Source organism: Gekko japonicus, unplaced genomic scaffold (genome assembly GCF_001447785.1).
Source record: "Gekko japonicus isolate JY-2015 unplaced genomic scaffold, Gekko_japonicus_V1.1 scaffold2051, whole genome shotgun sequence".
NCBI classification, from domain to species: Eukaryota; Metazoa; Chordata; class Lepidosauria; order Squamata; family Gekkonidae; genus Gekko; species Gekko japonicus.
In genome coordinates this window covers 308722-331696 of record NW_015174330.1, presented here as the reverse complement: position 1 = coordinate 331696, position 22975 = coordinate 308722, and the positions used below count along the sequence as shown (strand labels likewise).

At 51.2% G+C, this 22975-nt stretch overlaps 2 protein-coding genes across 3 annotated transcripts in view; one reads left to right on the top strand and one right to left on the bottom strand.

Annotated features, from left to right (window-relative positions):
* The first annotated feature begins 449 nt into the window (after window positions 1-449).
* On the top strand, window positions 450-19627 carry LOC107121342 (melanoma-associated antigen G1-like). The gene is made up of 11 exons (XM_015424255.1): window positions 450-527; window positions 1106-1163; window positions 5423-5530; window positions 7079-7142; window positions 9516-9595; window positions 12738-12832; window positions 15099-15178; window positions 15272-15314; window positions 15685-15747; window positions 16195-16309; window positions 19061-19627. The coding sequence occupies exons 2-11, from the start codon at window positions 1122-1124 to the stop codon at window positions 19139-19141; spliced, it is 771 nt and encodes a 256-aa protein (XP_015279741.1). The 5' UTR covers window positions 450-527; window positions 1106-1121; the 3' UTR covers window positions 19142-19627.
* Window positions 19628-19761: 134 nt separating this feature from the next.
* Window positions 19762-22975, bottom strand: part of PFKFB1 (6-phosphofructo-2-kinase/fructose-2,6-biphosphatase 1) — a 33464-nt gene continuing 30250 nt past the window's right edge. The window contains exons 13-15 of one of the 2 annotated variants that reach the window (XM_015424256.1): window positions 21907-21971; window positions 21472-21609; window positions 19762-20013 (exon numbers count right to left, since the gene is read on the bottom strand). In XM_015424256.1, the coding sequence (XP_015279742.1) occupies window positions 19954-20013; window positions 21472-21609; window positions 21907-21971 (263 nt within the window). In that variant the 3' untranslated portion in view covers window positions 19762-19953. The remainder of the gene's footprint in view (window positions 20014-21471; window positions 21610-21906; window positions 21972-22975) is intronic. The other variant, XM_015424257.1, reaches the window with a different exon arrangement.

Below are 22975 nucleotides of genomic sequence, written 5' to 3'. Positions count from 1 at the left end.
TCTGTATTGGCAATTATGTACTCCATTATCCCCTATGGGCAAGCGGCCTCTCAATTATTCCTTATGGGCAGTCTTGGATTCTCTATCGGCGATTGTGTACTCCATTATCCCCTATGGGCAAGCCTACTCTCCATTATTCTCTATGGGCACACTCATGTATTCCCTATGGGGCAATCGCTGTCCTTAGTTTTAGTAAGTCCCACACCGGAGACACGGGGGCGCTCAGTTCCTCCGCCGCCTTTCCCTTCTGCAACGCCCCATCACGCAATCTAAAGAGAGACCGCCGAGATCAAAGCAAGAGCCCGAGACCACGAAGGGCGCACGCGGCGTGCCCGCGTTGCTAAGCAACACCCGACGGTTCTCTACTCCCCGGACAAAATGGCGCGCCGACCAGGGAACGCATGCGCACTGGGAACCGGGCGTCAGCACAGGCGCATGCGTAGAGTTGTCTGGTGTTCCTGAACGGAGGAAGGCGGTCGAGCCGGGCGCAGTGAAGCCGGGGTGGGGGATGCCGTGTCGGCAGCATCGTGAGTCGCTCTTTTAAGGCCGCCCGTGCGAGCATCGCAAGGATGTCAGGAGGGGGACCCGAGCAGAGCTCGTGCGCGGAAATTCAGCGGGTTCAGCTTTCTCCCGTCAGCATTTTGCTGGGAGGAGTTGCACCTGTTGAACTTCTGCCTGTTGTCGTTGTTAAAGGCCCAGGATCTCTTGCTGGGGGATGTGTGTGTGTGTGTGGGGGTGCCAGTCTGAGCTATTGGGTGCCGTAGGAATTCCAGCAACAGATGGAGCTAAGTTTATTTTCAGGCAGGAGTGCTGGACAGATGTTCAACAGGTACAGCTTTCCCACACTGTCGCGTTGCAGTAAGCGGTGGGGTGCCTGCCTGACCCGTGGCTGTTAAAAAGCCGAGGAGCACTGTCAATGGGGGGGGGGGAGGGGAGAGGGGGAGAGAGCAGAGGAGTTGGGGATTTGCGATGGGGAAGAGCAGTTTGTTTTGGCTCTGCAGAGAGGCAGGGTTGGGGGGGGGGGAAGGCTGACGAAGATACGGATGTAAATCAGTCTTCCTGCTTCAGGATCTCTGCTGTAACTTACCTTTCTCCTGCTCCTTAGGCTTCCTAAAGGAAAGATGTCTCAGAAAAAGCGTAACAAAAGACCTGGCCCTTCCCAGGTATGTGAATTTCTTGATTATTGTATGTGCTGGGGGAGGGGGGGGACTACCTTGGATTGTATAAAACTGGGAGAAGAGGAAAAGAGAGGAAAACATCTAGGTTGGAATCAGTGTTCCCTCTAAGCTGAGTTAGTGTGAGCTAGCTCACAGTTTTTTAGCCTACACATTTTTATCTTAGCTTAGAAAGGATGGCTCCAGAGCAAACTAATTTATGCAGTCGCCACATCGCTGGCTCACCACTTTAATGCCAGTCGCTCACAGAGTTGAATTTTTGTGCACAAGACTCCACGGCTTAGAGGGGGGCATTGGTTAGAATTCAATTTTTAAAAACGTATTCAAACATAATGCGTTAGAAGGGTTGCTCCGAACTTAAACTCACTGCCACCCCCTGTATCATTGAGTGGTCCTCATTCCCAAAGCAAAAACGAGGACACGAAAACAGCACCTCAGACAGGGGTAATTTTCTTTATATAGGTATATTTGCAATATACGTAAATGACCCACAGATCTGGGGCATACGTTCAGAGACCCATATGCCTAAAGGTTGTGTCAGCCAACTCCTCAAGGTTCAATCGGATAATGATTTCCCATGTGGTGCTTAGTTTAGAGGCCTGGAAAAGAAATCTGGGATTCTCTCTTCAGGGCAAGGTGAGCTGTCTGAAGCCCCTGGAATTTGAAGAAGCAGATGCTGAAAATATTAGATGTCTCTCCATTTCAGCCCAAAAGTTCTATGCGCCCCTCAGGATCTGTAGATTGCCCTCTTGGGGGAGGTCCATAGAGGGCCCATGAAGAATGAACAAAATACATGTGCGGCATATCTTGTTTGGGCTATACATGTGTGTATTCTGAATGGTCCAGGCCAGCCCGGTCTTGTCAGATTTTGGAACGCCAGTGTTACATTGTTTCACAGCGTTTTCAGAAGGTCGTTTATATTGTTTCAATAACATTTGTAGAGATTGGTTTTGTTTTGCATGGGGACATCTGTGTTTACTGTGAGGTTTCTTGCACACTTATATAAAACGTCTGTGGCTATTTGGAGCATTCTTTGAAGTATTCTTGACCGTTTATACACGGTCTTTGTTTTCTTTGTCATTTCCTGCTGTGTATCTCTGTTTCTGGTTAGATCTCGGAAGCTAAGTAGGATCAGTCCGGTTAGTATTTGGAGGGGAGACCATCAAGGAAGTCCAGGGTTGCTATGCAGAGGCAGGCGATAGCAAACCACTTCTTTTTGTCTCTGCCCTGACCCAGATAGCCATTGTCTACCATTCATAAGAACATAAGATACGCCAATGTTCGATCAGGCCAAAGGCCCATCCAGTCCAACACTCTGTGTCACACAGTGGCCAGAAATACCAGGTGCCATCAGGAGGTCCACCAGTGGGGCCAGGACATTGGAAGCCCTCCCACTGTTGACCCCCCCCCAAGCACCAAGAAGACAGGGCATCACTTGCCCCAGAGCCCCTATCTATACCTTGTGGCTAATAGCCACTGATGGACCTCTGCTCCATATGCTTATCTAATTCCCTCTTGAAGCCATCCATGCTTGTAGCCGCCACCACTTCCTGTGGCAGTGAATTCCATGTGTTAATCACTCTTTGGGTGAAGAAGTACTTCCTGTTATCCATTCTAACCCGGATAATTGTCTACCATTCAGCCTTTCACTGGCTTTAAAGATTCGAGTCTAAACATGCTCCTCGGTGCAATTCAGATGTGATCCGCGGCCATCGTATCGTGTACTGCAGCCTCATGCAGAACAGAACTTAGTTTGAAGCAGACCTTTACTGTTTGTTGTTTGGATAGAGGGGTTTGCACTTTTAAAATGACTTCCCACTGTGAATTTTTTTTCTTTACTTCTAAATATGTATTACCAGGGGTCATTTTGTAGAGAAAGAGGGGCAGGAGCTCATTAACATAACTCATTAGCATAACTTATTTGTGTATGCCACACACCCCTGACATCACCGGAAGTGTGTCAGAAGGCAACACCCACTGCTCGGGCTCCACTGGACTGTTTTGTATTGCTAGCTATGGGGGGGGGGGAGACGTGCAGATCTGTCCTCGCAGAGGAGGGAGAGCTTGTACCTGAATAGAACTTGGTCTTAAAGGTGCCACTGGACTGTTTTGGGCTGGGGGGAGCTCTGCAACTTACCTGGCTGCTTCTTGCTCTGACTGAGGGCTGCTGGGAGCAGGGGGTGGGTCTTGTTGCATGTGCCCGCCCCCTGGGCTCTTTACTGCCGGAGCTCCGCTCCTGTGCGCTCCTGCAGGAAATGACCCCTGAATGAAAGTATGCCAGTGCTAGGCTGAGAATCCTCATCTTACTGAGTTATAAATAGTTTCAGGTGGGTAGTCGTGTTGGTCTGTGGATCTTTGCAGTAGGGAGATCTATGATCCCTGGAGAGCTGCCTCTGCTGCTGGGGGGGGGCTGTGGAAGGAAGCAGGAGGGAGGCCAGGTGAGTGACGGGCAGGAAGAGAGAGTGATGGGGTGGGAGGGCAGAAAGAGAGAGGAAGTGACGTGTGGAGGGGAGAGAGAGTAAGGAAAGGGGTGGCAGGAGGAAGAAAGAGTACGAGAGAAGTAAGGGGAGAGGGGAGGAAGCAAAGGCGGGGGGAATGGGGCAGCCGTTCCCGCAAGTTTCTTGCGGGTCCCCACTTGTTAGTGAATAATTGCATTGTATCCCCCCCCCCTAAGAAACTTGGGGCAGTTGATAGGACTTTATTATTCTGCTGTGGTATGTAGACTGGAGCAAGAAGTGTGACCTGCCTGGACTCAATGCTCCCTCTAAGCTGTGGAGTAGGGCTACCAAGTACTTACCGCGAATTGGTGGGGGACATGTAGTTCTTGGCGGGAACGATGGGGAAAACACGCATGCTGCACGATGCTGTCACCCAGACGTGACGTAGGCACGTAGCCGGGCGATGCTGTAGCAATGGAGCTGAAAACTCGATGGTACCATTGAGTTTTCAGCCCCATTGCCAGAGCGTCGCCCAGCTACGTGCCTAGCGTGCTAACATCATGTCTGGGCAAGAGCATAGTGCGACGCGGGTGTGTTACAGGCAGGAATGTTCCGGTGGGAGAGCACGTGTCCCCCACCGATTCGCGATAGGTACTTGGTAACCCTACTGTGGAGTCTTATAAGCAAAAATCCTACCTTGTGAGCTACTGGCATTAAAGTTGTGAGGGAGCGATTGGGCTGCTCCATAAATTACTTTGCTCCGGAGCCATCTGGAGCGAAGACAAAAAATGTGTGAGCCGGAGGCTAAAAAACTGTGAGCTAGCTCACACTAACTCAGCTTAGAGGGAACACTGGCCTGGAGCAAACAATATGATCCAAGCCAGCCTCCGGTCCTGCAAGCCCAGCTCCGTGTCGTCGCATCGCAGAGTCTGCTTGACCTTAAATTAGCCCCGGTGTTTCCTCTGTTTCTAGCTGCTGTTGCTTGTCCGTGGCCTCTTGTTTTGACTTAGTGCTGGGGTCCCCAACGTGGTGCCCCCACCTTTCCTGGCACCTGCCAAATGCTTTTAGAAAGTGGTTGGGGCCAGGTGGGGCTTTTGATCAGCAAGGCTTCTGATTGGCCACTGGAGATTTGATTGGCTGTGCAAATGTTTTAAGACATTGTCTTGGCAGCAGCTGCCTCCACAGTACAAGGATCTTCACAGTGTGACTGAAGGTAAGATGTGGCAGCTTTGTGGTGGCTGGCTCTGCCTCCCGTGGCAGCCATTTTTGTGGTTGCACCCACTATGCTGTGTCAGAATTCCAAAGGTGCCTGCAGGCTCAAAAAGTTGGGGACCCCTGATTTAATGTGATTTTATGTGGATGTATACACATCCTTTGTAGAACCACTGGAGCAAGCCGGCTGTGGGCTTTTCCGAATTCTTAAGAATTTTCCTCGCTTGTGTGTCCCTGTTGCTTCGTTGTTATATTTTTTTTCCTGTTCTGCCTGTGTTGTGCTCCCCCTAGTGGTCGATTCAATATTACATCTTTTTATGTCCAGCATTAGAACCTGCAGTTTGAATCTGCAGGGAGAGAGGCGGGACATGAAGCGGTGTAATATGGAACTGACCACTAGAGGGAGCAGAACAGGGGGAAAAGTAACCCTGATGCAGCAGGAACACACAAGCAGGGAAAAAAACAATGCAGAACCGTCCTGTGTGTGCCTGATAATCTTGTCCGGAATTGAATGCCTTCGATCCAGACAGTGATACATAACTAGTGCGGGATCAGAGCAGGCCGCCATTCTGAATTCTCCTTCCTGCCCTTCCCCAGGTAGAGCCCATGGAAGTGGATGAAGAATACTCCCTGAGCCAGACGCCATCTTCCAGTCAGTTGCAACGCAACGTACAGCGGCGCCCGCAGAGTCAGATGGAGGCCAAGGTAAGGGAGCCCGCACTGCCATTGGCCTGTGCCTTCCTGAAATCGCCCTGTTCTCGCTGGCTGCATCCAGGGTGACATGTCCTTTGAATGCCAAAAATCCCCCCCCCCCAAAAAAACAAACACCAAATGAAAATTCCGTACTTATTAAACTGGACGCTGTGCCCTGTGGAAGCAGCCGCTGTCTGTCTCCTTCTGCATAGCTCCATTTTACGGCTTTGTGTAACATATCCAATGGCCTATGTTCGAGTGTACTTTCTAGTCAGAAAGGCAAGGAAGTCGCTTTTCAAAGAAGCCAGTTAAAAAAAATGCCCTGACCTGGGTAGCCCAGGCTTGCCCGATCTTATCAGAGCTCAAGAGCAGGGTCGGCCCTGGTTATTACTTGGGTGGGAGACCACCAGGGAAGTCCAGGGTTGCTGTGCAGAGGCAGGCCATGGCAAACCACCTCTGTCTGTCTCTTGCCCTGACCTGGATGGCCCAGGCTAGCCCGATCTCATCAGATCTCGGAAGCTAAGCAGGGTCGGCCCTGGTTATTACTTGGGTGGGAGACCACCAGGGAAGTCCAGGGTTGCTGTGCAGAGGCAGGCCATGGCAAACCACCTCTGTCTGTCTCTTGCCCTGACCTGGATGGCCCAGGCTAGCCCGATCTCATCAGATCTCGGAAGCTAAGCAGGGTCGGCCCTGGTTATTACTTGGGTGGGAGACCACCAGGGAAGTCCAGGGTTGCTGTGCAGAGGCAGGCCATGGCAAACCACCTCTGTCTGTCTCTTGCCCTGACCGGGATGGCCCAGGCTAGCCCAGTTTCAACAGATCTCAGAAGCGAAGCAGGGTTGGCTCTGGCTAGTCCTTGGATGGAAGACCATCAAGGAAGTCCCGGGTCGCTATGCAGAGGCAGGCCATGGCACACCGCCTCTGAATGTCGCTTGCCTTGACTGGAATGGCCCAGGCTAGCCGGGTCTCATCAGATCTCGGAAGCTAAGCAGGGTCGGCCCTGGTTAGTATTTGGAGGGGAGACCACCAAGGAAAGCCAGGGTTGCTACGCAGAGGTAGGCACTGGCCAACCGCCTCTGTTCGTCTCTTGCCTTGACTTGGATCGCTTAGGCTAGCCTGTTGTCAGATTTTGGAAGCTAAGCCGGGTTGCTCCTGATTAGTATTTGGAGGGGAGACCACCAAGGAAGTCAAGGATCACCACACAGAGGCAGGCAGTGGCAAACCACCTCTGTCTCTTGCCTTGGCCAGGGATGGCCCAGGCTAGCTTTATCTCGTCAGATCTCGGAAGCTAAGCAGGGTCGGCCCTGGTTAGTCTTTGGATGGGAGACCACCAAGGAAGTAAGTCCAGGGTTGCTGTGTAGAGGCAGTCAAGGGCAAGCTCCCTCTGAACACCTCTTGCCTTAAAAACCTTACAGGAGTTGCCATAACTCAGCTGTAACTTGATGGCAGAAACTCCCAATTTTTTTGCCACCCTCCTTCTCTCCCGTTGCCACATTCTTTCCCCGGGACTGCCGCATCCACACGGCCCTGACTCCTGCCCGTGTTGTGCTCTGTCTTCAGGTGAACGAGCTGGTACGCTTCCTCCTCGTCAAAGACCAGAAGAAAATCCCCATCAAAAGGGCAGGTGAGATCAGGGGTGATGTTTTTACCCTTTCAAATTGTGCTAGGACTACGAACGTTGAGCCGGCAGAGCTGGGTTAAGCAAACACCTTTTCGTGATTCTTCTTCCAGTATTTGGTTTGGTGAAGCTCTCAAGACCTTTGGTCAAGGACTTGGGGAACCGTTACGGAACGGAGGGAGAGACAGGCATGGAGAGGAGGGTTATTGACAGCCAGTGTGACCGAGCAGCAGACTAGGACCCCGGGCGGGTTTGGATCCTCTCTTCTACTATCGCAAACTCTCTGCCTGGCCTACCTCGCAGAATTGTTGTGAGAAAATGGATGTTCCAAGTCAGAAATCAACTGCATGGAGAGTAATATCACAAACACGATAATACTAATGAGTATTAGCTAATAGGTAACTCAAAGGGCTGCGGTGGCTCAAGTGGTTAAGATGCTGAACTGCAGACTGGAAGGTTGGTAGTTTGGCAGTTCGAGACCCGAGTGCCGCATGACGGAGTTAGCTTCCTGTCTCTGGTCGCAGCTCCTGCCAGCCTAGCAGTTCGAAAGCAAGAAACTGCAAGGAAATAAATAGCTGTCGCTTCGGTGGGAAGGTAACAGCGTTCCGTGCGCCTCTGCATCTAGTCATGCCGGCCACATGACCATGGAAACGTCTTTGGACAGCACTGGCTCTTCAGCTTGGAAATGGAGATGAGCACCGCATCCCTAGTCGGATTCGACTGCCTTTCGAGCGGGGGAAACTACCTAACCCAATGAAGAGTAATATCGCAACCATAAATACAAAGAGTACAATAAATGATCCAGCAGGTAAGTATACCATTCAACAGGCGCGTTCAGTGATCCAACAGGTAAGTCTGCAATGGACGAAGACTCCGGATATTCCGACCTTCGTTTCGAAAGTCTTCCTCAGTAGAGGCTGAATATAGACAAGGATATCAAGAACCTCGAAGACTACAAAAAATATCTTAAAAGAACTAAGAACATACAAAGGTTAATAGGTAACTCTTCGTTGAGTTACCTATTAGCTAATATCTATTAGTATTATTATGTTTCTGATTTTACTCTCCACCAAGGAAGTGGTGGGTGCTACAAGCATGGACGGCTTCAAAAGGGAATTAGATAAGCATATGGAGCAGAGGTCCATCAGTGGCTATTAGCCACAAGGTATAGCTAGGGGCTCTGGGGCAAGTGATGCTCTGTCTTCTTGGTGCTTGGGGGGGGGTCAACAGTGGGAGGGCTTCTAATGTCCTGGCCCCACTGCTGGACCTCCTGATGGCACTGGTATTTCTGGCCACTGTGTGACACAGAGTGTTGGACTGGATGGGCCTTTGGCCTGATCCAACATTGGCGTCTCTTATGTTCTTATGTTCTTAAGTTACCTATTAGTAAGTTTCTTCAGTCTTGTTTGCCTTTCTTAGTGTGCTTCCACACAGGGTTTTTTTCCTGACTTGTAATGTTTACTGTGTGGTCGCTGATTGTTTTCTGTATCCTTTGATAGAACGATGTTCTAAGCCACTATGAGTCCCAGCTGGGGGGCAAAGCGGCGTTTAAAGGAATAAGCGCACGCATGTATAGATAGCTGGAGTGGAGTCAGTTGGAGATGGTAGTCAGGAGGCCGTAGCCATTGGAGGAGGACAAAGGGTAGGCGTGTCTTCTGGGCTTGAGCTGTTGATAGACGCTTTAATCTCGCCCTCTCCAGTTTCTGCTCTCATTCCAGATATCTAGATGCTGAGACCAGGATGACTAGGTCTTGGTTCTGGGCCAGTCTCGGTACCTTTTGACTGATCTGTTTTATTCTGAGCACTGACCTGGTAACCCAGGCTAGCCCGATCTCATCAGATCTCGGAAGCTAAGCCGGGTCGGCCTTGGCTAGTACTTGGAAGGGCGACCTCCAAGGAATACCAGGGTCGTGATGCGGAGGCGGGCAATGGCAAACCACCTCAGAAACGTCTCGTGCCTTAAAAGGAGATAGGTCTAGATGGGTAGTAGTAGAAAAGAGCAAGACTCCGGTAGCACTTTAGAGGCTAACAAAATACGTGGCAGGGTATGAGCTTTCGTGAGTCACTGCTCACGTCTTTGAGTACCAGAAGAAGTGAGCAGTCACACAGAAATGCTCACGCCCTGCCACATATTTTGTTAGTCTTTAAGGGGCTGCTGGACTCTTGTTTTTTTCTCTTGCCTTAAAAAAGTCTAGCTTGCCACCTAGTGGTGCATAATGCTAAAAGCGCTAGAACTTTTGGCTGCCAGACAATCTTAGGATCTCCTGACTATTCTACACATAATGCCATACGATTATTATTATTGTTATTGTTGTTATTATTATGAGGGCATTCTGATGAAGATGCGTGAAGGACCATGACATCTCTGTCTCCTTGCAGATATTCTGAAACATGTCATCAAAGACTACAAAGATGTCTGCCCCGAACTCCTGAAACGTGCCAACCAGACCCTTCAGCAGGTAAAGAGGGAGTCCCTTACTGGTTTGGGCAGTAGTGTGACCAATGCTCCCTCTAAGCTGTGGAGTCTTGTGAGCAAAAATTCTACTTGGCGAGCTACTGGCATTAAAGTTGTGAGCAAGTGATTTGGCTACTGCATAAATTAGTTTGCTCTGGAGCCCTCCTTCCTGAGCCAAGTCAAAAATCTGTGAGCTGGAGGCTAAAAAACTGTGAGCTGGCTCAGACTAACTCAGCTTAGAGGGAACACTGGTAGTGTCATCCTCTGTTCCTTTTTACTTATGAGCAGTGATGGTTCCAAGTGTTGACTGTGTACAGAAGGCCACTGCAGAATGGGATGAGTCCAAAACAGTTGCCACCCCCAACCCAAATTGCTTGACCCTAGGTCGGCTCCCCAACGTGGTGCCTGCTGACACTTTTCTTGGTGCCCACCAAGCGTTTTTAGAAAGTGGGCGGGGCAGACGGGGCTTTGGCCCAGCAGGACTTCTGATTGGCCAGGGGAGATTTGATTGGCTGTGCAGACTTTTTTTTTAAAAAAAGGTTGCTTAGGCGGCAGCTGCCACCACAGCACAACGACCTCCACTGTGTGACTGAAGGGAAGCGGTGGCGGCCATTTTGGGGCTGGCTCCGCCTCCTGAAGCAGCCGTTCAGTGGCTGCCATTTTGAGACCGCGCCCACTATGCTGTGTCAGAACTCCCAAGGTGTCTGCAGGCTCAAACAGGTTGGGGAGGACCTCTGCTGTAGGCTGTCTCAAGGGAAGAAACGTGGGAGAGAGTGTTTTGTTCTCGACTGTCACACTCTGCCTCGACTGGGAGAAGACCGGGGGCTGGGGGGGGGGGCCTAAATCATTTGCAAAGATCTCTTGTATCAGTTTTAGTCCTTTATGTATTCATTGAGGATAATTTAGACCCATGATCAAGGATGCTGGCTAACTGCAGGTCAGGCCCCCACATCTGGCAATCCGGCATAAAAACATACGAATGTAAGAGAAGCCAATGTTGGATCAGGCCTGTGGCCCATCCAGTCCAACACTCTTGTGTCACACAGTGGCCAAAACCCAGGGGCCATCAGGAGGTCCACCAGTGGGGCCAGGACTCCAGAAGCCCTCCCACTGTTGCCCCCCAAGCACCGAGAATACGCTGCCCCAGACATAAGAACATAAGAGAAGCCATGTTGGATCAGGCCAGTGGCCCATCCAGTCCAACACTCTTGTGTCACACAGAGGCCAAAACCCAGGGGCCATCTGTCTACATTCTCCATAGACAACATAGCGAAATGCTGATAATTGTCACTTCAGCTGCCAGTTTCATTGGTCACTGTAAATTTGTCAATGAAAGACCTCTGAGATTACGTAGGAGTCTTCCTTCTCGCCGTTCCCACTGCATGTAGAAATCTGCTTGGGTCGGGCCAAATAAGTTATGTACGTGAAACAAATGTTCACAGTGTTCCTTCAGACGAACAGATGACGCCGCCTTCTACTGAAACAGACCCTTGGTCCCTCAGGGTCAGTCTTGTCTGCTCAGACCAGCAGCCGCTCTGTGTTGGATTCTCTGGACTTGGCACTGCCAGGGAACCATGGAAATACAGCAGAGTGCTCAAAGGCCTTAACGCAGCGAAGTTTTGGGGGTTAGGGCAAGAGACTCACAACAAAGTTACACGGAGTCAGCAATCAGTTCAAAAACTAATAAGTAGCTTTTATTAAAGGAAAGACATGCTTGAGAGTGCAGGTCAGAGATAGATATGAGCTGCGGTCACATGGAGCATTTGCCGCGCTGATGATACGGATGGTAGGCGGATTTTCCGGGCGCGATCACACCGCAACATCTGGGAAGCGTAGAGCTCCCGTGGTTAACCCCGAGGTACTGGTTTCCGGAAACCGCGGGGCAAGGGCGGGGGTCTGATCGCGTTTCCGGTGAACTTACGGGGCATCCAGCGCCCGGCGCTGTTCGTTGCACACAAGGGTTTTTTTTGTCTCCGAAGTCTCCGCAAGTTGCGCAACAGTACCCAACAGCGCATGCGCACAAAGAGCGATTGCTAGTGCGATTGCGCGGTGTGGCTTCTGTGCCGCACTGCAGGATACCCGTCTGGTCGGTATCTCCCCCCTAACTATGGGACCTCGACCGGGACACGTGCTCGGGCGGCCGCGCGTTAGTTTCCTCCGGGGCAATTAGCCACGCCTCCCCCCCGCGATATCCGGCCCATGTGACCGGGGCCATAGATTACATATCCTAACTAGCTAGATGATGTTGGATGCTGAACACATGTCCGGTCTCCATGGTGCAAGATGGAGATCAAGCACCTCCCTCTTGCGAGCGAGAGAGAGGAGAATGTGTGGGAGAATGAAGGAGCAGAGGGAATTGCCCCTAAGAGTAGCATCCTACTTCAAAGGAAAGGATCAGATAGCAGGAAGGAAAGGATACTCAATGTGTCCTGACCTCTGTATCTGTCTAAACCCTTTGGTGCCATCTTCTCAAGTCTGAGACAGGAGACAGCGCCAAGTCCTCCACTTCTAACACTCCGCAGGGTCTCTGGCAGAGGGCCTTTCCCATCACCTGCAACCTGGTCCCTTTTAAGCGGAGATGCCGGGGATTAAAAGTGGGACCTTCTGCATGCCATCCAGAGGCTCTACCGCTGAGCCACACACACCCTTCATTCGTGTGTAGCTAGATTTTGAGTCCACTGGCACCAACCAGCTTTTCAGAGTGTGAGCTCTCAAAAGCTCCCTTCGTCAGATACCAAAGAGAACACTGGCTCTTGGACGTTCATGCCCTGAAAATCTTATTGGTCTCCCAAGCTGCCGCTGGACTCGAACCTAGCTCTTCTACTGCAGAGCAGCACTGCTCCTCTCTGAAACGGTCTTCATTTGTGTGCATGTCTCCCTAAACAGCAGAAGGAGTGTTCCCTCTAAGCTGAATTAGTGTGAGCTAGCTCACAGTTTTTTAGCCTCTGGCTCACATATTGTTGTCTTAGCTCAGGAAGGGATGGCTCCAGATGCAGTAGCCAAATCGCTCACTCACAACTTTAATGCCAGCAGCTCACAAAGTAGAATTTTTGCTCACAAGGCTCCACAGCTTAGAGGGAGCATTGGTTGGAACCGCAGAGACTTTGGTCTGAATTAATTTTTTTTTTCCTCCCCTGATTCGGCAGGCGTTCGGGATGGAACTGGTGGAAATCGACCCAAAGTCCCACTCCTACATACTTGTCAGCAAGCTGCCACAACTGGAAAGAGAGAGCAGTAAAGAGTAAGGAGAAGAGGGAGGGTCCTTCTTCATTAGCGGTCCTTGACACTAAGCAGAATATTTGCTCCGTTCGAGAATTTCCAGAAGAAACCCCTTCCCTCAAGGTTTCGGCATCGGCGTTCGAAACGGCGCACTCTGGTTTGGTGCACCTGATGCTCGTTTTGCTAGAACTTGCCGTTCACCCAGATGCTGAAAGTGTACCTTGATGCTGGAATCGTCACAGCCAGATTTGAAATGTTAGGCTCAGCTTTAAGGGAAATCCATAAAAGAGTTAGTGTGGCTGTTGAGTTCTTGGCTAAGGAAGACTCGAACCTGGGACTGGCCGGCTCGCATTCCTAGCCACTGCGATGCAGCAGCTGTCAATGTATGAGTTAAAACATGTGGAAAAGAGAAAGTTCAGTTGTATTCCGTTCCAGTTTAGTGTAGTGGTTAGGAGCGTGGACTCTAATCTGGGAGAACCGGGTTTGATTCCCCACTCCTCCACATGCAGCTGCTGGGTGACCTTGGGTCAGTGACCACTTCTTTCAGAGCTGTTCTCTCATGAGCAGTTCTCAAAAGAGCTCTCTCAGCCCCACCTACCTCACAGGGTGTCTGTTGTGGCAGGAGGAAGGGAAGGAGCTTGTAAACCACTTTGAGACACATGAAGCCTGCCGGTGTGACCTTGGGTCAGTCACAGTTCTCTCAGAGCTGTTCTCTCAAGGGCAGTTCTCTCAGCACTCTCTCAAGCCACACCTACCTCACAGGGTGTCTGTTGTGGGGAGGGGAAGGGAAGGAGATGGAAAGCCACTCTGAGTGAAGGGTGGGGTATAAATCCAATCTCCTCTTCTTCTCCTCCTCCTCCTCCTCCTTCTTCTCCTCCTCTCTTCTTCCTGGTGTCCAGTGGCTGCCGGGTTCTGGGATTGTACTAGAGGGGAGCTCTGCAGCAGTCTTCCTACGCGGCAGCCCTACATGACTTAAGGGCAGCTTGTCTGCTCCCATGGAATGCCGTTGAGAATGCATTTTTCTCCTCTTCCACCTCAGCACTGTGATGCTTTCAGGCGCCTCCTGGACTTTCCCCCGTCTTCCAGCCGCCTCCCCAAACCTGCTTTCTTTCTTGTTTTGAGACCCCGTGTGAGGTAAAAGAAGACGAGATTGGATTTATACCCCGCCCTTCACTACCCAAAGGAGTCTCAGAGGGGCTCACAAACTCCTTTCCCTTCCCCTCCCCACAACAGGCACCCTGTGAGGTAAAAGAAGAAGAGATTGGATTTATACCCCGCCCTTCACTACCCAAAGGTGTCTCAGAGGGGCTCACAAACTCCTTCCCCTTCCCCTCCCCACAACGGACACCCTGTGAGGGAGGTGGGGCTGAGAGAGCTCTGACAGAAACTGCTCTTGAGAGAACAGCTCTGACAGAACTTGTGGCTTGCCCAAGGTCATCCAGAAGAAGAAGAGAAGAGGCGATTGGATTTACACCCCGCCCTTCACTTGGAGTCTCAGCCCCACCTGCCTCACAAGGTGCCTGTTGTGGGGAGAGGAAGGGAGGGCGATCGTGAGCCACTCTATAAGACTCCTTAAGGTAGAGAATAGTGTGGTAGAAAACCTCCTCCTCCTCCTCCACGTGAAGCCTGCTGGGTGACCTTGGGCCATCCAGTTCTCTCAGGGCTCTCCCAGCCCCAGCTTCCTCACAAGCTGCCTGTTGTGGGGAGAGGAAGGGAAGGAGATTGTAAGACACTTGAGGCCTGCTGGGTGACTTTGGGCCAGTCACTGGTCTCTCAGGACTCTCTCAGCCCCACCTGCCTCACGAGGTGTCCGTTGTGGGGAGAGGAAGGGAAAGGGGATTGTCAGCCACTTTGAGACACCTTAGGGTAAAGTGGGGTATAAAACGTACTCTTCTTCACCTGCTCCATCTGGGTGACCTTGGGCCAGTCACAGTTCTCTCTGAACTCTCTCTGCCCCCCCCACCTCACGAGAGGTGCCTGTTGTGGGGAGAGGGAAAGGAGTTTGTAAGCCACTTTGAGACACCTTAGGGTAGAGAAAAGTGGGGTATAAAACGTACTCTTCTTCACCTGCTCCATCTGGGGGGCCTTGGGCCAGTCACAGTTCTCTCCGAACTCTCTCAGCCCCCCCTACCTCACGAGAGGTGCCTGTTGTGGGGAGAGGAAGGGAAGGCAATTGTCAGCCACTTTGAGACTCCTTGGGATAGAGAAAAGTGGGGTATAAAAACCGACTCTTCTTCTACCCTTCCTACTTTTGGATAAGGCACCCAATAGATTTTTCTCCGTTCCAGGGACGAGGACTCCCCCAAGATGGGCCTCCTCACCGTCATTCTCAGCCTGATCTTCATGAAGGGCAACGTGATCAAGGAGTGTGAGTGTCGCGCCTTCCCCCGCCCGCCCCGCCCGTTTCCTCACTCCCCTCAGTCAACCACCAACCCTCCTTTTTTGCTTTCTCTCCTTCCAGCTGCGGTTTGGGAGGTGCTGAGGAGGCTGCGAGTCGACCCCGGGTACGAGCGGAAGTGTCAGGGGAGCCGGGAGCCTGGGGTTGCCAACCTCCAGGGGGGGGGCTGGAGATCTCCCGCTGTCACAACTGATTTCCAGGCGGCGGGGACCGGTTCACCTGGAGAAAATGGCCGCTTTGGAAGGGGGTCTCTAGTGCATGACACCTCATTGAAGCCCCTCCCCTCCCCAAATCCTGCCTTCTTCAGGCTCCGCCCCCCCAAATCTCCCAGAGGTGGCAACCCGACCGGAGCCGCAGAGTCAACCCCTTCAGCGGGGCACGTGGAATGGAATTGGGGGCCAGGGAAAATGGATCGCTCTGTGTTCATCTGACGTTATCTACTCTTGACAGGCGTGTTGTCCCCTTCTTCCTTTCAGAGAAAAGCACAAGGTCTTTGGTGACGTGAAGAAACTTGTGACGGAGGAGTTTGTCCGGCAGAAGTGAGTGGCGGGGAATCAAAGGCTTCCATTGGCTGATGGTACCGCCCTACGGAGTGTAGGGGCAGTGCTCCCTCTAAGCTGAGGTAGTGTGAGCGAGCTCACCGTTTTTTAGCCTCCGGCTCACACATCTTTGTCTCCACTCAGGAAGGAGGGCTCCAGAGCAAACTAATTTATGCAGCAGCCAAATCGTCTGCTCACAACTCTAATGCCAGGAGCTCACAAAGTAGAATTTTTGCTCACAAGACTCCACAGCTTAGGGGGAGCGTTGGTGTGGGGCAGTATACCCCAAGCCTGCAGATGTGTCCTTTCTGTTCTGGTGGTGGTTTGGGGGAGCCCCAGAAACTGTTCAGCCAGAGTTCTCGATGACCCGGCACTTACCCTTTCTGCTGCCATGGGGGGGGGGGGAGATGGCTTGGGGTGTTGATCGCATGGTTCCCCATTTGCTAGGTACTTGGAGTACAATCGTCTCCCCCACACGGAGCCCCCAGAGTCTGAATTCAGGTGGGGGCCGCGGGCCACTAAGGAGACGTCCAAGAAGCAGATCCTACAGTTTGTCGCAAAGGTACGAATCGGCTGCTGTGAAACACGAGCTGTTTAGGGAAATGGAGGGAAGGGTCTGAGCCTGGGGATGAAGCACAGCACGGGTGGAGGGACTAGGGGTTGTCCATGCACCCACCATCCCAGCAAGACAGTATTTCTGAGCAATGAAAACTTCCCATGTGGCTGTACCAAAAATCCCATTTGGGTACAGCAGCAGAAGAAGAGATTGGATTTATACCCAGCCCTTCACTTGGAGTCTCAGAGCGGCTTAAAATCTCCTTTCCCTTCCCCTCCCCACCACAGATGTCCTGTGAGGTAGGTGGGGCTGAGAGAGCTCTCTCGAGGACTGGCCTTGAGAGAACAGCTCTGAGGGAACTTGTGACTGACCCAAGGTCACACCAGCAGCTGCATGGGGAGGAGTGGGGAATCAAACCTGGTTCTCCCAGATTAGAAGAAGAAGAGAAGAGATTGGATTTATACCCCATCCTTCACTACCTGAAGGAGTCTCAGAGCGGCTTACCATCTCCTTTCCCTTCCCCTCCCCACAACAGGACACCCTGTGAGGTAAAAGTAGAAGAAGAGATTGGATTTATACCCCGCCCTTCACTACCCAAAGGAGTCTCAGAGCGGCTTACAAACTCCTTTCCCTTCCCCTCCGCACAACAGACACCCTGTGAGGTAAAAGTAGAAGAAGAAGAGATTGGATTTATACCCCGCCCTTCACTACGCAAAGGAGTCTCAGAGCGGCTTACACACTCCTTTCCCTTCCCCTCCCCACAACAGACACCCTGTGAGGTAGGTGAGTCTGAGAGAGCTCTTTCGAGGACTGCCCTTGAGAGAACAGCTCTGAGAAAAGTTGTGACTGACCCAAGGTCACACCAGCAGCTGCATGGGGAGGAGTGGGGAATCAAACCCGGTTCTCCCAGATTAGAGTCTGCCCTTCTAACCACTATACCAAACTGGCTGGTCCCCAGGAAAAACCAAATATTACATCAGGAAGTTCAGCTTCTGGGATGGATTGTGTACGTATTTCCACGTTTAGCATAACTTATGTCAAGATACTTTCCCAAGATTAAAAAGAAATTGGGAGGGTGGAAATAAGTGGAAGTTGGGAAATGTGAAGACAGTGGAGGATGAAAACCAGTCACAGTAGGTCTGGGATCGGGAAAACCTGGGTTCAAACCCCCACTCGCCATGAAATGTACCAGATGACATTGAGCCACTTATCCCCCCTCAACCTCACCTCCCTCATGAGGCTGATATGAGGGCAAAACGGAAAGGCCGCTGTGTACCGAACAGGGCCCTACTTCACCATAAGAACATAAGAGATGCCAATGTTGGATCAGGCCAAAGGCCCATCCAGTCCAACACTCTGTCACACAGTGGCCAGAAATACCAGGTGCCCTCAGGAGGTCCACCAGTGGGGCCAGGGCACTAGAAGCCCTCCCGCTGTTGCCCCCCCCCCAAAGCACCAAGAAGACAGAGCATCCCTTGCCCCAGAGTCCCTATCTATACCTTGTGGCTAATAGCCGCTAATGGACCTCTGCTCCATATGCTTATCTAATTCCCTCTTGAAGCCGTCCATGCTTGTGGCCGCCACCACTTCCTGTGGCAGTGAATTCCATGTGTTAATCACTCTTTGGGTGAAGAAGGACTTCCTTTTATCCGTTCTTCTAACCCGACCGCTCAGCAATTTCATGGAGTGCCATCAGGCTTCTGAGCTAGAAGACCTTCCGTATGTGGCCCCCTCAGAAATATTTTTTCCTTAGAAATATTTGAAACAGAAGGCATTCTGGTTTTTCTCTGCGACCGTGGGGGCTAGAAATTTAATTTTAAAAGTTAAGGACTTTTAAATCCCTTAACAGTCAGGGACCAGGGTGCCTTCGGGACTGCCTGTCATGGTACATCCCCCATAGAGTGTTACACTCAAGTAATCAAAATCAGTTGGTGGCCCCCGTCCCAGAGAGCGTCCGTCAGTCCTCGACTAGGGCCAGGGTTTTTTTGGCACTGCCCTGGAGGAACACTCTTCCCGGAGAGATCAGGGCCCTGCGGGATTTAGTACAATTCCGCAGGGCCTGCAAAACAGAGTTATTCCACTGGGCCTATGACTGAGGGCTGTACAGGGGTCCTAGCTGGTCATGTTTGGCCTCCCCCTCTTCTTCCTTCCCCCCTCCTCTTGTCGCCCCCCCCCATTCCCCTTTGAAGAAGAAGAGATTGGATTTTTCCCCGCCCTTCACTTGGAGTCTCAGAGCAGCTTACAAACTCCTTTCCCTCCCCCTCCCCACAACAGACACCCTGGGAGGTAGGTGGGGCTGAGAGAGCTCTGACAGAAACTGCTCTTTTCAAGGACAGCTCTTGTCAGAACTATGGCTTGCCCAAGGTCATCCAGCAGCTGCAAGTGGAGGAGTGGGGAGTCAAACCCGGTTCTCCCAGATTAGAGTCCGCACACTTAACCACTACACCAAACTGGCTCAACTTTGCAGTTGTCTGAACATTGTCCCTCCATATGCCATCTGGAATTTTATAGAATTGTTGTATTAACATGGTATTTTACTCCATTTATTGTATGTACTGTAATGGTATGCTGTTTTAGAGGGGGTTTTTTAATTGCATTTTACGGTTTGGTGTTACCCGCTCTGAGCCGGCTTCGGGAGAGCAGGCTATAAATAAAAATAAAATAACAGAAGATGGCTTCAGAGCAGGAATCAAATTATCTCGTTTAGCTTTCTGCCCCAGTGTTTTTCTAACTGGTCTTCCCTGTTTTCCTCATCAGATACAAAGCAAGGACCCCACATTTTGGACAAGCCAGTACAATGAAGCTGAAACAGAGGCTAACGCTGCTGGAAGACACTAGCCGTTCAGGCGTTGGATGGTAGAAGGAGCCGTCCAAATTCCGAAGGGAAACCCCGTCTTCGGTCACCCGCAGTTTTACTTGAATGATGCTGAGAGATGGCCCTTGGCTTTCGCTGTATAGGAGATGGGTTTCGTATAAAGCGGTTCATGTGTCAGATTTCCCCTGGCAGAGGGAAACTTCCACAACAAACTGGAATCGTTTGCCCAGCACCGAAACGTGCTTTTTCAGTAAAGCCGTGTGACCCTAGCGGCAGAGTTAATTACGCTTCTCTCTTGCTGGTTTGATTGTTTATTAGAGGTAACGGAAATATGGTTCAAGAGACGTTGTTCAAATATGGAACTCTTCTGTATTTACCTGCCACTGCAACATGGGTGCCACGTAATACGGGAAACGTCTCTCCATTAAAAGCAATTAAAAAATTAAGACTCTTGACAGTGCACTGACTTCATTGAGAGTTAAAAATACACCTCCGTCTCTCCAGATCAGATGATAGTGCTTCACTTTTCCTGGGTGTCCCCCTCCACCACCACCTTTTGACACATTTATTTCAAAGTCTCCTCCTTTGTCGGTGGGCAGCGCAGCCCAGGGGCCCACGGATCCACATTGTATAGGAGCACTGACCTACACTACAGTTTCCTTTCCGAGAAGGCCATTCGTAGGTACAAAGGCAAGCTTCGTGAGACGACGTAAGCAAGTTGGTTCAGCACCTTCCCCGCCCCCACCCTTATTTCTCCAGGTTGTGCCATGCACCCATGCCACCAATGTGAACTCCATGGTAGAGCAGAAACGGATTCTTTGAACGCCCGAGGCGATCAGTAATGATCTGGCACCGTGTCCAGGGCTTCCTCGGGATCTCGTGTGACGTCAACATTCTGCAGTGAGAGAGAGAGGACAAGGTTTAGGGTAGCTCGTTAGAAGGCTTAGTAAAGAATGGTTACCGTGGAGCTGAGTCCCATCACTAGCAGTTAGATGGCTGGGCAAATTAGCATTACAGCTGGAATGTCTGGGCTGGACTCCTTGACCCTGGCACCAAGTTGGGCTCTGTCCCTCGCTCGAATATGGCTCTGTTGCTCGCTCGAATATGGCTCTGTCCCTCGCTCGAACATGGACCTGCTGCGTGACCATCGGCAGATCCTTCCCTCTCTCTGCTCCTTCCCATCCCCGTTTAGTCATTGCTTGTGAATGGGGAGTCTCTGGCTTTGAACCCATCACAAGCAGAAAGAGATACCCCAGCCAGTGAAGGCCTAGAAGCATCACCCGGACTGTAACCCCCCCCCCATCGCTAACCTAGTTAATATCCACCGCGAGACAAGATGATTAAGATCTGCAGGAGAGGGTTAGATTTAAAACCCTTCATGGTCTGGGACCAACATATTTTGGGGGGTGCCTCTCCTGGGAGCGCGCCCCCCCCAAAAAAGCAGAAGAAATTGAATTTATACCCTGCCCTTCACTTGGAGTCTCAGAGCAGCTTACAATTTCCTTTCCCCTCCCCACAACAGACACCCTGTGAGGGTGGGGCTGAGAGAGCTCTCTCGACTGCTCATGAGAGAACAGCTCTGAGAGAACTTGTAACTGACTCAAGGTCACACCAGCAGCTGCATGTGGAGGAGTCGGGAGTCGAACCGGTTCCCCCAGATTAGAGTCCGCGCACTTAACCACTACACCAAACTGGCTCTCGCTCTCAGACTGGCATTACGCTCTTCAAACAACAACACACTGACAAGGCCAAGGAATATCCACCTCGCTTCAACTAGAGCTAGAGCCTTTTTGGTGGTGACTCCAGCTTGGTGGAATCTGCTTCCAACCAAGATCCAGGCCCTGCGGGATTTGGTACAATTCTGCAGGGCCTGTAAAATGGAAATGTATCGCCAAGCATATGGGTGAGGTCAGAAGAACTCCCATCTATGCAGATCTCTGCCCTCCTTTCCCCTTCAGACAGTGTTCTAACGTTATTATGTGCCGCCCGAATAGTTTTAACTATTCGTTATAGTTTTATCTATTCATCATAATCCGTTCATTATGAGTTGTGACCAGTGTTCCCTCTAAGCTGAGTTAGTGTGAGCTAGGCTCACAGTTTTTTAGCCTCCAGCTCACACATTTTTGTCTTCGCTCAGGGAGGATGGCTCCAGAACAAACTAGTTTATGCAGCAGCCAAATCTCTCACTCTCAACTTTAATGGCAGCAGCTCACAAAGTAGAGTTTTTGCTCACAAGACTCCACAGCTTAGAGGGAACATTGGTTGTGACCCGCTCTGAGCCCCGTGATAGTGGGGGAGAGCGGGATATAAAATCAAAGAAAGAAAGATCAGGTGAGGGTGGGGGATTCTTTACCTGAGGGTCAAACAGGCGGGGGGGAGGGGACCGGCCCAGATCTTTCCAGCAGGGTCGTTTGGTTGGCTCGGGGCTGGCCATTGGCACGGAGCGGTAGTGCCGGTACGGGGGGACCTGGCTAGCATTGTAGGAAAGATGCTGGGGGGGGGGGGGGGGGGAGATAAGAGGAAAATATTACAGAGGGGGAGAGGCACGTGAGTTTGAACAGGGCGAACGTTGGGGGGCCCCAACAGGCGGGGTTAGAGGGGGGTTCGGGAGAAAGACAGCCGTTTGTGCCCACGAGTATCTCTCGGAGGCGGCCCGCTTCGTAGCAAAGCCGGGCTATCCGAAAGCTCTCCAGGCACAGACAACAAGTCCTTCGGTTGTCCCTCTCCAGAGGATCCCGTCGGATCCCCGTCAGGGAGCGCTTTTTGCTGTCGTCGGAAATGTTCTTACCTGCGGGCGTTCCCGGTGTGTGTTCACAGCCTCGATGTTGAGGAAAATCGACTCCACATCACAGCCTGTCCATAAAAGAAGAATTCCAGTCTTAACTGGGCGTGCTTGAAACAGGAATACCAAACAACGGTTCACAGGTGGCTCTGTCACAGGAGTTCCCCAACCTTTGGAATTATGACACAGCATGGTGGGAGCATACACAAAATGGCTGCCCAGGAGGTGTAGCCAGCCACAAAATGGCTGCCGCGGCTCACCCTCAGTCACGCAATGGAGAGCCTTGTGCTGTGGTTGCAGCTGCCACCAAAGCGACGTTTTTAAGAATCTGCATTGCCAACTGAATCTCCAGTGGCCGATCAGAAGAGAATAATAATAATATCTTTCGATTTATTAATCGCTCAATCCTGCAGACTGCTGGCTCTGAGCAATTTACAGTTACACATATTAACAAGGGACTAACAATGATCCATAGGAGGTAAGGGACGACAACATATAAATCTTTTTTTAAGTCGCACACGTTTGCAGCCGATGGGGTTTTTTGTTCAGCCGTAGACTTAGACGTGTTCCAGATGGCATTCACTTGGCTTAGCTTGATGACGTCAGTTTTTCCAGGACTGCTTCGAGTCGCAGCGTCGCACTGCCACCGCCTGGCCGGATTGGCCCATCGCAGGCTTCTTGATGCCAAGGAGATCTTTCCAGGCTTCCGAGCTGGACATTCCGTTTCGCCGGCTAACACCTCCCCCCACCGGGGGGGTTTAGTGTGCCCACCCTCTCTAAGGAGTGGTACCCATTTTATCTACTCGCCGAAGCTTTCGAACCGCTGGGTGGACGGCGAGCTGGGGACAAGGCTGGTAGCTCACACCAGCACGGGGATAGAACTGACAGCAGTTCTGTTCAGTTCAGATGTTACTGTAACCAGAGGATAAATCCTCTGTGCCACCGCTATATTGTATTTATTAAGATACAAAAATCTCCATTATCAATGAAATACATAGACAAAGGAAACTGCTCTTTATGTATATTACTGAACCATGCTGTAAATACTCATTAATGTTCTAACATAGATACATCT